General features: G+C 38.8%; 1 protein-coding gene across 2 annotated transcripts; it reads right to left on the bottom strand.

The window, feature by feature from the left end:
* Positions 1-304: 304 nt before the first annotated feature.
* asb12.2 (ankyrin repeat and SOCS box containing 12) lies at positions 305-13,059 on the bottom strand. 2 transcript variants are annotated; one of them, XM_012966714.3, is made up of 4 exons: positions 13,001-13,059; positions 12,387-12,534; positions 4,873-5,716; positions 305-866 (listed from the first exon to the last, which is right to left on the bottom strand). In XM_012966714.3, exons 3-4 carry the CDS (start codon positions 5,690-5,692, stop codon positions 721-723), a joined length of 966 nt encoding a protein of 321 aa, XP_012822168.1. In that variant the 5' UTR covers positions 5,693-5,716; positions 12,387-12,534; positions 13,001-13,059; the 3' UTR covers positions 305-720. The 2 variants fall into 2 exon arrangements, with proteins under 2 accessions (XP_012822168.1, NP_001039222.1); NM_001045757.1 differs by lacking the exons at positions 12,387-12,534; positions 13,001-13,059 and adding an exon at positions 7,679-7,839 and having other exon boundaries at positions 598-866.
* Positions 13,060-15,933: the final 2,874 nt, after the last annotated feature.

Below are 15,933 nucleotides of genomic sequence, written 5' to 3'. Positions count from 1 at the left end.
AGGCTATTATCCCACTGCTACTATAGGCACCATCTCTCCCTACTATACCTGCTATCCCACAGCCACAGTCCCTTCCCAGAGGCTATTATCCCACTGCTACTATAGGCACCAATGGTTCCAGGTACAGGAAAAGAAGAAGGCTGATGTTGGCAAAGGGGCCAATTCTCAGCTTTTTCCCCAGGTTGTGAATCAGCCCTGTGTGGCATCAGCCTTACCCTTATAAAACTGCAGTTGTGCAATCATTTTTCACTTCACTGAGTAATTTATGTTCCTATTTGCAAAGTACATAGCCAGAGACACGTAGTAGTTCACACTCGGTTTACACAACCACAAAAAAATGCACTGTAATCTTAATGGGAATGTACCTTGCCTTAACCTTCTTTGATTTTCAGGCACATTAAACACATGTATGCTTTTTTATATTGAATTTCCTTTGTTCAAACACAGTTCATTGCAGGAGTAGTGGTGCCGAGGAGCAATGCAAATAGTGCTTCCTCTCCCAATTTCCATGTATAATAATGCAAATAAGATCAAACCAAGGTTGCCAGTACCTAATGCTTTGTCCTTAGAGTAGATGAAAAAAATGACAGTCTTTGGCCATGTGTTCATGAATTTATTCAAATAATTGGATCAGTCTCCAAGCCCACCAACCACTCCAGTCTGGGTTATGTATGGTGTCCATGTTTCTGGCAGAGCTGTCAGTGCAAGGTCTCCATTTTCTCATGTTTGGTGCTGTAGGTATCTGATCATTGACTGTGGTATCTCCAGCTGCTCAATTGCATGCTCAGTGCAAAGTGCCCCTTGTGCCCCCTTCAGCTGCTTCCTTATGGTCAGACGAGACTGAGACATAAGGGACCTGGGATGGACTGAGAAAGAAAAAAAAAAGCCATGTCATTGATGAAATAAGATATATTATCTGATAATCAAAAAAAGCAAAAACCTCCCCAGCCCACCACTGGATTATTTTAGCTAAATCTGGTAGAGCAAAAGGAGTGGGGTACCTATCTCCTATGTGATTGTTGCATGGCCTGTGCATGTGTCAGTTGTGGGGTGATGTTGATTAGTGATGTGCGAAATGTTTCGCCAGACATGGATTCGCGGCGAATTTCTGCATTTCACCATTGGTGGATTGTTTTGTGAAACGGATGAAAAAATTAGCCACAGAAACATTTGCTGTGCGTCCAAAAATTGTCGTGGGTGTCAAACGAATTGTTGCGCATCAAAATAAATAGTCGCGGGCGTCAAAAGAATAGTCGCGAGCGTCAAACAATAGTCGCGGCATCAAAATAAATAGTCGTGGCGTCAAAAGAATAGTCCCGCATCAAAAAAAATAGTCGTGGGCGTCAAAAGAATAGTCGCGGCATTAAAATAAATAGTCACGGCGTCAAAATAAATAGTCGCAGCGTCAAAATAAATAGTTGTGCATCAAAAGAATAGTCACGGGTGACCAATTTTTTTTTTACGTGCAACATTTTCACCATTTAAGATTTGCTAATTTTTTGGCGAAACGGGACAGATTCGCTCATCACTAATGCTGATGGTGCCTGGGGCAGCGCTGGACATTAATACAGCCCTGGCTTTGCTACTAAATTTCTGAAACTTTTCCTACCTACCACTGCTCTGTGGGGCCCAGGGCAGCCAATTCTACTTGGACTATTAGGGCAATTGCAAACTGCCATTTTTAATAACGATGGTCCCTGTAGATTTTAGTAGTTGGGGTGGGGGGGAATGTTACCACCTGAAATTGAATATTCTCCTCACCTATTGCCTGCTATGGCAGTTGCCAGAAAGCAGTAAGTTGCTTAGAAACATGTCAGTCTGTCAGTCTACATACTTACTAGTCTCGTCCAACACAAATAATACATTTAAAATGTATATAAAGCTGTTGCAGATCAATTGATTAATCTGTGGCAATAATTCTTTTTTTTTTCTAAAATATATTAATAAAATAAAAAATAAATACTAACAATGATTGCAGCAGTTAAAAAGTTACTATATAATGGTGGTAGGAAAATATATAACCTTAATGAGAGGCCCTCTGAAATACCAAATGACTTTAAATATGCATTTATACTATACATTTTATTTAGAACATTTTACAAATCCCTGCATGATGCAAAATAAAAAGAGGTTATGGAATCAAGGCCAATATCTTTTGCAATTTATTGTGCTACAGAAATGTGATAGGATATATAAATGAATAATAACTCTTGCTGTTTCATAAGAATAACTTTTGCTTCAGTGTCCCTGCCCCATTAACTGAATCCCAGGGGGAACCATTAAATGAATGGCCGCAGAGGAGAATGTTTTATAATGTAGCCATTTGAGCTATTTCAGTGATGCAGTACCCAAATTCATATGATACACAATGTTATAGGTACACCCTGGGAGATAATTATGCACGACAATGGGCACTGGCTGTTTGTAAAGGAACATCGCTACATCCGCACTGAGCAATTTCATTTGATTAAATAGCAGATCAGAATATATTTTGCTGGAGTCAGTTCAAGTCTAATTTGCTGAGTATTTTCACCCATTTATAATGCATAACCATTACTAATAAAGCAAAGTCAAATATCTGATGGCCTACACACTACTTAAATATTTATATATAGTTATTCAGTGTTATTAAGTATTTCTTTCATCTTGCAACTCTTAACCCATAAAGCATCTGAGTGCTCATGTAATAAATTAAGCGCATTAGGTTTTGCACAGCATGCAAGTGGGCACAACTGGCCCCTGCTGTGTAAAAGGCAGAACTTGTTCTTTCCATGGGGATATGAATGTACCTGCCTAACTTGTGCCCTATTCACTGAGAGCTAGATGGAGCGCCTATAAATGCAAAGCTGTGCATTATGACTTCCTGCAAGTGTTAAAGGGATACTGTCATGATTTTTATGGTATACGTTTTATTTCTAAATTACACTGCTTATTTAGCAAATAATTCACTTTACTATTTAAAAATGTTATTCTTGAACCAACAAATGTATTTTTTTTTAGTTGTAATATTGGTGTGTAGGCGCCATCTCAGTGCATTGTGCCTGAGTCTGAGCTTTCAGAAGGAGCCAGCGCTACACATTAGAACTGCTTTCAGGTGACCTATTGTTTCTCCTACTACCATGTAACTGGAGGAGTCCCAAGCCGGACTTGGATTTGTTACTATTGAGTGCTATTCTGATACCTACTGGGAGCTGCTATCTTGCTCCCTTCCCATTGTTCTGCTGATCGGCTGCTGGGAGGGGGGGGTGATATCACTCCAACTTGCAGCTCAGCAGTAAAGTGTGACTGAAGTTTATCAGAGCATAAGTCACATGCCTGTGGCACCCTGGGAAATGAAGTATATGGCTAGGCCAATGTAAAAGTTCAAAATTAAATATATAAAAATCTGTTTGTGTTTTTGAAAAATGGATTTCAATGCAGGATTCTGCTGGAGCAGCTCTATTAACGGATGTGTTTTGAAAAAAAAACAACATGTTTTTCCATGACAGTATTCCTTTAAGTATGCACATTACTCTTGAGGTGTTAACACAGGAATGCACAGCACCATCTGCATTGCAGCAGGGGTAGGGGAAAGTATTTTATGGCAGCACACTAATACATGCAGTATTGCCCATCAGCATGCCTAGCCTTTGTGCCTACCCTCAAGAAATGAGACTTCTAACTCAAAGGGCAAGTATAGTGCTGCTGGGTTCTTATAGTTCCACCCTGCTTGGAACACAGGCCAATAAGAATGATTATAAAGTGGGAGGTATTATTATGCCTTTATTAATTGTTTGATGCATATATATTAGACCTCAGCACAGTTGGTCAGCCAAAACAGAAAACTAAGACAACAGATGATCTCATTGCTTTCATGTATTGAGGCATCAGTTTCCCAGGAAATGCATGGGCTAAACATACTGAAAGGTGAACCAACCCTTCGTTTGGGCTGCCCTGGCCAATCATTTCCATTTCTACAATTATTTAAGCATTCATTGAGTGTCTGACAAACAGGAGATGCAGATAAACATTTTTTCAATATGGAGAAACTCCATACATACCCCTGCATCTACAAATTATGTCCATGTTCACAATGTGTAAACTGCCATTGACTGAAGGCCAATATAAGTTGCAGTGCAATATGAAGCCAGGACACTATGCACACTTATGTTCAACAAGAGTCAAACAAATAGTGCTTGTATACTTTTATTTAAAAAGTATAACTGTTTTCTTTTATGGTTTTTTTTATCCTTCTACTGCTACCTGTAATTAAAGAGCCAAGCTTGCCATATATGAGCCAATACAAGTTGCTGACTGCCAATACTGACAACTGTATCAACAGCTTACCCCATCTATGGAGCCAGATCTGTGGCCTCCCAAATTGATATTTAATTAGAGCAGGTCATATATTGGTTGAGAAGGCCATAGAAACCCTATGGGGAAGGATCATGCCACGGTAAGGACCTCCATTGTGATCTGGGGGCCAAACGATTTGGTACATCTACCTGATTATGTTTAAAGAGAGATAGTGATCTCTGTATGAGGCTGTCTGAGGGTTATAGACAAGCTGCAGTCTATTATATGGAGCTAAGGTAATAGGTAAAGTTACACTGATTCATTTATACTCTTGTAGCTATGATAAAGCATGGAGATGAGAGCAAGCATAATATAAAATACTTTCAATGTCATTGTCCTACCCGCATAAAAAATACATATTTTATAATTATTATATACATTTACAACACAAGCCACATTTTTTAAACCCATGTATATTCCCCTTCAAGATATAACTGCATATACCCAGGTCTAAGAAGAGCAATTTACTTCCCCCCCCCCATATATTTTTGGTATCTATAGAATAGTAATAAATATCAATACTCTGTCAACTGTTACCTCTTTCTCTCATGAGAAGTTCCTTTGCCTCATGGTTTGGGAATGCTTTACTTGTATGGATATCAGGCAAATACAAATTAGCTCCAAAATCAATGAGCAGTTGTACAAAATGTGTTCTGCAGCCATGCTTCAGGCAGATCTCCAACACTGATTTGGCTTGCTTGATCTTCTGCAAAAGTTTCTGGTCAGTACAGTTATAATCAGGATCGGCTCCATAAAGGAGAAGAGTTTTGAAACACTGTGTGTGTCCATATACTGCAGAAAGATATAAAGGTCCTGTGGTGCTTGTGTTATTCGTAGCCCAATCAGGCAACTTTGACTTGACGTTTACTTCTGCTCCATGTTTTAGGAGTTCCCTTAAAATGCTGGCGTTGCCTTCCCGAGCAGAAGTGAGGACAGGGGAACCATTATTATAGATGCTGCCACATGGGCTGGCTCCAGCTTCCAGCAGTTCCTTGACACAGTCAAAATGTCCAGCACTGACTGCAGCAAAGAGAGGTGTCTGGGCCTTCACATCCAGGCTGTCTATCTCTGCTCCATTGGCCAAGAGAATCTTTAAACACTCTAGAGAGCCTTTGGATGCAGCCAAGCGTAGAGGGGTCATTGGAACTCCCCATCCACATCGTGTATTGATTAATCCCTTAAATCTGTCCTGTGAAAGCAGTGAATTTAGATACTCAGGATTATCCATGGTTACCGCTAAGTGAAGCTCACGTGCCTCTGCAAGCTCTTCGTCATCCTCTTTGGGCTTCAGCATGGAGAAAATCTTGTTGATGTCCATTACACTCATTTTGATGTATTTGTGCAGTAGTGTTTTCATCCCGAAACAATCAGTATTAAAATGCTGTGGATGAAACAGGAAAGCAGTTTAGGATAGGTGGGCAGTTTGTAGCTATGTTGTAGTATATGGATAGTCATTTGAACCACTAACATATGTGTATAATATTTTGACTGATATGTTTTTGAGGCATACCACATGTACAAACACAAGCAATATCTTTAAAAAGAAATGGGTGCACATGAGGATCTGTTGACAAAGGAGTTGGTTATGAAACATTGGGGTTTTCTCAATCTACGTGTATCTGTTTTTTTCTATATCTTTTCTGTTATGTGGTATGTAGACTATGCACTGAAGTGTGAAACTCTTGTTTGTTAATATTTACTTACTATATAAAGAGCATTATCTGTTATCTGCATTGTCTGCATTGTCTGCATTATCTGCTTCCTTGAGACTCTGATTTTTGTACAGGTGTGCACTGAGTAATTAGTTTTTTAAATGCTCTGCTAGAACTACTGAGATATAAATACTATCAACTAGCAATTTAATAAACCTGATTTACAAAACAAGGCTGATTTGATTAAGGAGTGCAAAGTGCAAAAACTCGCCCTTTGATTGTGTTTTATCCATGGGGCACTACACTAAGTGCCTATAGGTGCAGCCAGCAAAGGGGGCTTCATATTTAATACCAGGTAAAGCTAGTTGTTAAAGTACAATGTTCACTTGGATTCTTATAGTTTTGGATATATTTAATGATTAATTAGTGAGTGATATTGCTTGAAGCAGGTGCGAGGTTGAATACCCATAACCAATGGGTGTCTGACCTGGAAAGATGTATATAACAGAAAATTTCATTAAAATGAGCGACATGCACCGTGACTGGATCTGGAAACATTTCAGCTAATGAAGAATGCAACTCCTGCGCCTGGCAGTAAATTGGTCAATGTTCACTGTCTACTTGGCTACTTTTATTCAATTTGCAAGCATTTGTGGAGCAAAATAATGGTATTTCCTATGATCTGGGCCTGGTCAAATATAAATCGAGAAGGCAGGAAAATCAAAACAAATCTGATTGGTCCTCACATGTGACCTAATCGATGGCTCATAATCCAAAAAAACTCAGCCCAACTCAGTTTTGCCTACCACTTGGGTGGCCCACCTGGGCACAGATCGGCTTGTTTGGGGAAAAATAGTTCCCATCTCTGACAAGTTATCACTTCTGGGGAAGTGCAGACCTATAAAAATGCTGTTCAATTGCTATTCATTACTATAGAAAGGTAAGGTAAGTTTGCTGTATATACTTTACATATATTTCCTAACACATGCTCTCTTAAGCTGGCAATACACATACCGATAAAATCATATGAAACTTAGTTAAGTACAATTTTCGGACCGTGTGTGGCTCCAAATTATCATCCCAATAATTTCTGTACCATCGCATTGGTTGTTTAGTCGATCTGACAGGTTAGAAAATTTTGGTCAAATAACGAAAAAGCTACTTATGTATTGTGTATCTGATGATATCCTTGGGGGACCTACAATAAAAGTCACTTTCATTGGTTGATTTGTATCAATTAACCGGACCAGCACTACAATAAATCAAATCAAATCTATAATCAAAAAACAGCAAGCAAAAAGAGAGAGCAATAACATTGCACTAGATTTACCCCAATTCTACCTTATACTTCTGCCCCCTTAACAATCCAAAAGTAATGGGAATAATGTCCCTTTCATGGAGCAGTTACAGTGCATAGCTGTACAGATAATACATGGCACACTAATACAGAGATGAACATTTGTTGCAGACAGTAGAAGACAATAAGTTAACTGGATGTCTGCTCCAAAATGCCTAGCATTTGTTGTCTGCATTCATCCCTACTAATGCCATTCATACTTCCGATGGTATAGTGATTTACATTCTCATGGAAATACACAACACATTCATAAATGAGCTAAAATCATATAAAACACCAGAGCGGGACAGTTGTTAAGCCAACCCATGGCCGTGCTTGTGTGCCAATGACTTACCTCTGTGAGCTGTGCTGGGATTCGGTGCCAGAGCTGGTTACCCTACTACCATTGTAACCTAATGCAGCTTCACTGAACTTACTGCTCTCTACATACAAACAGTAACAAACTGGCCAAGTCTTCTAAGCCCAGTCATGGTTTCTCATGAAGGTGAAGTGATGTGTTGGGGGGGGAATAGCTGTGTGTGATAAGAACTCCCACCAAATGGATAAGGCACTTGGCTCTCTGTTTTTGCTAAAAATAACTGTGCTTACCATGTCCATTCTTGGAGTGCGGAGCCTGCTGGCTGAGTAAATATAGAGAGGTGGCTGGCAGGTGCTCTTGTCTGTTTGGAGTCAAAATGAATCAAAGCTTGGAATGGGTAAGAATCCCATTAATACCCATTCTAGGCACTCTGCTATGGGAGACATTTATGCACTTTATGTAAAGTTTTATTACTTGTTGCTTGCTGTTTTTACAAGGTTTAGGAAGCTTTTTCACTTGTCACTACCTAGTCAGAACCTTGAAATTATTATCTATTATTTCTGTAGTGCCAACAAGTTACTTACTATAGTGGATTTCTTCAGCATGCAATAAGAGTACTGGATTCCCAAAATAAGGGAAGGAGCACTCACCAATGATGCACAATAGCTCTTAGCCTTTAATTAATAGCCAGATATATAGTAATATAGGTTTAGCATTTTGGGGGGCTTCCTTCATCAGGAATATATGTGACAAAACATTGAAAACATTAAAAGGCTATGCTTCCCCCCTCCCAGATGCAAACAGATGCTTGGTATGTGAAAACCATTATTATGGGGTTCATTTAATAACATGAATTTTTTTTTTTTCAATTTGTGTTTTCTTGTTGAAAAAATTGAATAAACACAACAAAAAACACTAATACAAAACTATTCCATCTAAGAGCTGTTGAGGTAAATGGGAGCTTTCCGCAAATTGTAAAAATCTTTATCTGATTTGTGGTTTTAGATGTTTTGGTTTTTTTTTTTTCATTTGTAAGTCCAAGAAGATTCACGTAAAAATGTAAAAAAAAAAAAAAACCCAAAAATTAGTGGTTTTCGTGTTATTTTCATTTTTATTCCATATTTTAATTTGTTTGTGCTTTTTTCATTCAGATCTTTTAATAAATCACTACACATTCGTGGTTTTAGTGGAAACCATAAAAATCTGAATGTTGATAAATGGACCTCGCCATGTATGCCATTAATACAGTGTTATCAGTCCAAATGTGGGAAGAAAAGTGCTTGTCCATATTAGTCCATCATATCCATTAGAGAACGTAAGTCCATAATCTTGGAGAAGGAATAGACTGCAAAGCATTTGGGACTGCATATCCCGTTCAGCCCTTGAAGTAGAAAATAACAATAAAATAATTACAAATACTTAGCTATGACAACACACACAGCGGTGCCACTAAATGCCAGTTTGGTTTTAACCTTTCACTTTAGCTGTAACTTTGTTCTCATGCAACTTTGGTCAAATGGTTAGTAATTTATTTTCTACACTTTTATTTTCATAAAGTTTAATCTTAATTTGTCTCAATGTCAGCCCTATATATAGTAGACTGCTGGGACATTTAAGGGCATATATCACAATAGATGAAGAACATGCATTAAAGACCTTTACAGGGATATTGGCTATCCCCTTTTATGAGTCCATTCAGGCCTGGACAGGGATTCCAATAGTGAGTCTATGGCATCTTACAGCAGCCCCTCTGCCAGTCCAGGCTTGGTTCCACTACAATGGTTATAGTTTAGGCAAGGGAAAGTACCTTCTCTATTAGTAATAGAGCACTCTATCTTTTCCTCTTTTATAAACAAATGCTGGTAACTAGTGATGAGCAAATTCGTCCCATTTCACTTGACCAAAAAATTCACAAAACGGCAGATTTCGCCAAACCTATTGAAGTCAATGTAAAGTCAGCAAATTTTTGCAGAGGTTTAACAAAACAACTCTTGACTCTTGGAATATCTGACCATAGATCTCATCTTTATGTAGAATTGTCCAGTATTTCTTTATCACTTTCTAATAAAAGAAAACATAATTCCAAGCAACTTTCCAATATGAATTTATAAAATGTTTAGTGTTTAGAAATGATTGAAAGCAACATTTACTGAACTCCTGGTTGTTTTCTTTCTAACCAATGTTGCAAAGGGCAGTCTCCTCCAGCGAGGCAGGTCTGTCAGTTTGCTGCCTTGTGTTACACTGATTCAAACACCAGAGCCACCAGGGCTGAGAATAGAAAAGGACAAACACTGCTTTTAATGGCAATTATATATACAAATAAGTCAAAAACCATTACAAATTTGTAATGGATGAATATTGCAAAGTTGCTTAGAATTATGTTTTCTTTTATTAGGCAAAAAAGTTATTTTTTAGGTTGACATGTCCTTTACCTGTGAGTTCCTTTATGTTTATCAAATCATTTTTCATATAACCTTTTTTCACAGAACTTTTTACTGGGCACTAAAAAATCTGCTCGTCTGGTAAGGTCACCAAACCAGCAGACCTTTCCCAGTCTGCCCACCTTGGATCACAACAATGGCAAATTCAGGCTGTATCAACAAGCCGATGCAGTCCTTACCCCAATGGCATTTTTAAATGTGCCTGATGAATATCTGGCCACTTTTCAGCCATATATCAGTCGGACAAGGAGCAGCATTGACTGATGCACTTCCATCAGCTCCATTGTGTATCTGCACGGTGTCGACCTGCATGCAGACGCATGGAGCAGATATCGGTGCTGAAAGCGAAACATGCATTTTTGCCGCAATATTTGTCTTAGTTAGCCTTAGTTTTCTAGGTAAAAACAATAACAAAAACCATAACATTTTCATGATTAAAACAATAGACAAAAAACATGTCCTATTCATTGTACTTATTTCAAAGAGTTGTCAGACTGTCCGTTTAAACTCAGCAATAGTTTGTTTATTCAACCCATGGGAAGGAGTAGCATGGCACGTGTAAGTATCTCATGTGCCACACAGAGGTAGTTTTGGAGGGCACTTTCATAGCCAGGTAATTGGGTTGTGAAGTATTTTCTGGAGATTATATTTTCTTTCCTAATAAAGCCTATGGTATTGGACTGATATCCCCATAAAAATGAAAAGATAATACCCTTAATGCAATGCACGTGTAAATGTAAATGCAACACCAAACACGGGGGCTGCTAGGAATCCCTTCAGTGTTATTTTAAGGCACGTCTGGGAGAGAAGGGATGAAGCAGGGATCTTTTAAAAGCTATAATTAAAATAGATGTGTGTGTGGCAGCTGTTATCTGGCCCAGGCTGTCCTGTGATACCGGATTTAGGAATTTACATTTATTCTACCTACAAAGAATATCGCAACACTATATAAATAAAGGATAATTATAATAATAAAATCTGTCAGGATTGTTGGTAAAGCAAAAGAAATTGAAATGCTGCCAATTTTACATAAAAGGATTATTGAGTATATAGAAATAAATTCATGAAAAGAGACAAAAATTAGATGAAGATTTAGGGGGAGATTCATCAATGTTCTAGTTTGATTTTTTTTTTTTCATGATTTGAGTATTTTTGAGCTAAAAAAAACTTGAATTCGAACTATGTTAAAAAAAAATCAAATGTCTGGTATTTATTAAGTGCAAAAAAATCGAAAATTGGAGCGTAAAATTTGCGAGTTTCTATAGAAGACAATGGGAGTTTTCCTGGGCAAGTCAAGCCATATTTGTAAACTTGAGTTTGTAAATTTGAGGTATTCAAGTTTTTTATTCAAACCAGTTTTCCTTATTAATAAATAAATGTGCATTCAATGAGTTTATTCGATTTAGAGAAACAAGCTCAAGTTAAAAAAATGATAAATAAGCCAATTACTGACCATATAATGTCAAAAATAAGATACTAAAATAAATTAGTATAATGATATACACATGCCAGTTATATGGTGCGGACACAGTACATGACAAAGTCAAATGGGATAAGTTAGGAATACAGCTGTGGGCACAATAGAGATGGACACAATAGAGTTTAAGCAATTCATTAAAGTATTTGCATCCAAAACATGTTCCTGCATGATGTGCATTCTGGCTCTTCTGATACATGGTGTGCAACTGTCCCTGCCAGACTTATGGCGCTCCACCCTATTGCGGGCAAATATAAATAAAACAACATGACATGATATGACACTGCGCAAGGGGGTGGTGGGTCCGGTGGGGCCGCTGGAAGCCGGCAGACTTTAAGACTGGATGGGGGACCCCTAGGGTGGCAGCCCCAGTGAGCCCTGGAGACCCCAGTCTGATACTGCTGGAGACCCCTGCAGCTACTGGTGCCATGGGCCAGACAGTAGCTCCAGCACCCTGCTCCAGAGAATCATATACCAACACTATTTTGAATACACACTCTGGAAGCAATGTAACCTTTCCTCTGGAAATGCTAGTTGTGTCCAATCTGCATCAAAACATTCAATCTACATCAAAAAATTTGTATGCACTGAGCATACTTTTAGTATCTATTATAGAATGATATTAATATGAGCAACTCAGTATCTACTGAAATTACTGTGAAAATCTACTATGCACTGATATGAATATGAGCATCTGTGCCTGCACCAAAAGCATTATGAGCATCTATGTTTGCACTGAAAATACTATGAGCATCTGTGCATACACTAAAAAGGGAAGAAGATTGTAGAGCTCTGCCCCGTGTTGGTAAATAATGGGAGCACTTACTCAGACTTTGTTGAGGAGCGCCCCCTGCACTGAGTTGCGCAGCGTTACTTATCCCAAGGCCAGCTTTTATTCATATTTGTCAGAGTGCAAAGGTAGAAAAAACAGTGTGTGTGGTCTCAAAGCAGCACAACTTATGTCCATCCATGTCCTGGGGAAAAAAGAAACACATGTGATATTTACTTACTTAGCATTAAAAAAAAGGCAAACCACAGCATAACTGCTCTACATGACCACAAGGTACAGGCCCTATGTGCCCATTGACATGTACAGTTTAATACTTGTACCTGAAGTTAGTAAATGAGCCCTATGAGGTCTTAAACATTTCTAGATAAATAAACAATACATATTGTGCAATGATGTTCAGTTATAATGTGTTCTGTGCCCTGTATTCTAAAAGGGGCACAGCCATTACATTACAGCAATGCCATGCATTTCCCTGAGGGAGGGACTGCACAACTGCTCATAGAACTTTGCAGGGGCCAAGGAAAACGATTCCACTTGGGGGAGCCGGGGATGTGTTAAAAACTTTAACTGGGTCCTGTCTGCATTAATAAAAGAACCTGGGATAAACATGTTGCCTTCTTGGATCCAACACCTAGAAGCCCAATACTTACCCAGTTTTGGAGACTGATCCCAGCTATATTCCTATTCTTTTGTTTCTGCTAAGGAGAGAAATGAAAATGTTATAATTTCTACCTTTAAGTGCCAGTATAGACATGGTGTAATATTGTATAGTGTAGTATTAAACACACAAACCAGCAGTGCAGTCTGCTAATGAAGTGAAGGTGCTACTTAGTGGAAGTCTAACAGCAAGAGGAACATCTTACCATGGATTTAAGCAGAGGCAATTCTGCACCCCTGGCAGCCCTGAGGCAGACTTTCTGATGCCTCCCACCCCCGCCCCCAAGCCTGCCATTTGGAGCTTTGGCAGAGGTCGAGGGGGAACCAAATCACTTGTGCAGAGAGCGCAATTGCGATTTAAAAATCAGAATTTGGTCTCTAAAATTTTTGCTGCCCCTGGTAAGTATTGGGGTTTTCTCATCCACACGTGTCTGCTTTTTCTGCTTTATTACATTTTGTCCAACTAGTGGTATGTATATTATGCATTGTAATTGTGTTTACTGTTTTGTGAATATTTAGCATATAAAGAGCATTATATTTAAACATACCATTTGCTGCCTTTTTTGTGGCTAGTAGGTGTGCATTGAGTAACTGATTGATTTGCATTAATATTCTGTTTGCCCCTATGTGGGGTTGGGGAACAGATTCTCATTTGCACCCCGTTTTTCTTTTTCCATTTTTCTGTTTTAAAGCCAGCTATTTTTGCTTTAGCAATTGTGGTGTGCCCTCCAAAACTGTTTGTTTGAACCTGCGGGGCACTGCTACCTAACACAAGATTGTCACCTTGCCACATAGCAGCAGCGCCTCTGGATTCAAGAGGTCATGTAGTTACATAGCTTTCATAGCAATTAATGTTGAAAAAAGACACATGTACACCAAGTTCAGCCATTGCTCAAATAAATCCTACCTACATCTAGTTGACTTAAGATGGAAGAACCTATATGGTTGGTCTAAAGGGGTCACTGCAAACAGTGGTTATACTGTAAAATTATGTTTCTGGATTTATTGCTTTAAACACTATACTGTATGGTATGTCTGTGTTTTTTAGCTCCTATTGGTGTCACGTAAGATTCCTCTGGTGACAGAAATAGGTTTTTATATTTCTTACTGTGGTGAGGCATGGAAATGTGGGAAATACTGCAATGGTACAGTCCTGCATAAGTCTGGGGTTCACTTGCCAAGTCATGAAATGACAGTTATAAGCAAGAGAACTGAGCAGATAATGATCAGCTGGGTTGCGAGGAGCAGCTAGAAGCAAGTGAACAGCATTGATTTGAAAATGGGGAGACTAACATTTTAGTGTAGAGGATTAGTGTAGAGAGGAACATCTACAGTCACCAAGAGAAAAAGAGAAGACTTTTGAATTGCAGCTTTGCATTTTAAGAAGGGCTAGTAAATAGGAGGGGGGGGGCAGATAAAATGCACCCTAAGTGCTTTATATATATATATTATTATTAATATTATTATAATGGATAGCAGGCCAGAAGCCAGGCTAAAATTAAAAGGAGTAGTAAGGAAGAGGAGGAACCAAAAACAAAGGAAAATAAGATGAGTAAAAAAGCTGAAAAAAAAAATCAAGGAGCCTGGTAGAGAATAAAAAGATGGGAGAAGAGAACAGAAAGGAGAGCAGAGAGGCACTGAAGCAAATTAAGAACGAGGATTAAAACCAAAATCAGAATTTGGGAAAATGAGCAAAAAAAAAAACCTAAAAAGTCAGCAGTGCCAGACTGGGGCGTGCAGGGCCCACCACCCCAGTGACAGGACCCCCCATATAATAGCGAATCCCCTAGCTGCACCCCTCCTCTCCTTAACATGTACCTCTGTGCCATACCCCGTTCCCCCAACTCTTGTCTCAGGGCTGCCCATTCTGCTGCCTGCTCCCTTTCTTTCCAGCAGAAGAAGGAAGAAAGTAAGAAGAGACTCTGCATTCTAGCCACTCAGCATCAGCGACTATATGTTCCATGCAGAATCGCTTGGCAAGGTGAGTGCTGGTTTCCCCAGAGTATAATATATGTAATCCTTTTTGTCCACAGTATGACGGTACAAAATTAAAATGAAATTAACAGTTATATATTGGAGACTCTCCTCTTCAGTGTTCAGCATCATTTATTCTACAGCAAAACGTTTTGAGCCAATAATGGTACATTCCTTATTTTAAAGGTAAACAGGTGAACTGCACGCAGTTTGGTGCCACTTAAGGTTGGCAGATTTTTTCTGTTTTTCATCCTAATATTGAAGACTTAATCTAATTTTAAGATCATGTTTTTGCTGGATCCTTATGAAGAAATCAGAGAGAGAATGAGAATCTGGAAAACATACATACACCTGCACAAAGGACACAACTCGGCAGAATGAATCTATTAGAAGTAGGTAAAATTGTGCTGGAGCCAAACAAGATATACACTATACCACTTAACATTATGTATGTTATATTGCTTCTTTTGCATAATGGCTAACAGTGCAAATCAGAAACAGTCCCAATCTGCCAGCACGTAGGAACAAAACTAGTGGCCCCATGCACAGTGACAGGGAGGGAGGGCGAGATTCAGAAACTGCTGTTATAGCCACATTAGAGGATACAATGACTTCTATAGTTTATATAAACAAAGCTGCTATGTAGCCACAGGGGCAGCCATTCTAACTAGAAAAAATAGAGAAAAGGCACATTTACATTGCAGATAGCCAATAACAATGGTGTTTTACAGAGCTTATCTATTATATATCCTGTGCCATTTAGCCCTATTTCAGGATCAATGGTTACCCCCATGACTAATAGTAATAAGTAATAGTAGTGTTTCTGAGGCAAACACACAACTTTTACCAGTACAGGGCAAGAGCACATTATATTTGAATAACTTTAAAGGGGAACTCTGGTTTCAGAACCAAAATGTGTTAAAGAACTTCACACAACACAGATACCCCTAAT

The sequence above is a fragment of the Xenopus tropicalis genome, chromosome 8 (genome assembly GCF_000004195.4).
Source record: "Xenopus tropicalis strain Nigerian chromosome 8, UCB_Xtro_10.0, whole genome shotgun sequence".
Taxonomy (NCBI): Eukaryota; Metazoa; Chordata; class Amphibia; order Anura; family Pipidae; genus Xenopus; species Xenopus tropicalis.
The sequence above is the reverse complement of the archived record's forward strand: the minus strand, read 5'-3'. Positions and strand labels throughout refer to the sequence as shown.

Coding starts and splice junctions, on each gene's coding strand:
- asb12.2 (XM_012966714.3), bottom strand. CDS start 5,692: ATGAAAACACTACTGCACAAATACATCAAAATGAGTGTAATGGACATC. Junction 867..4,872: donor ACTTCTCATGAGAGAAAGAG/GTAACAGTTGAC, acceptor TTTCTTTCTCAG/TCCATCCCAGGTCCCTTATG.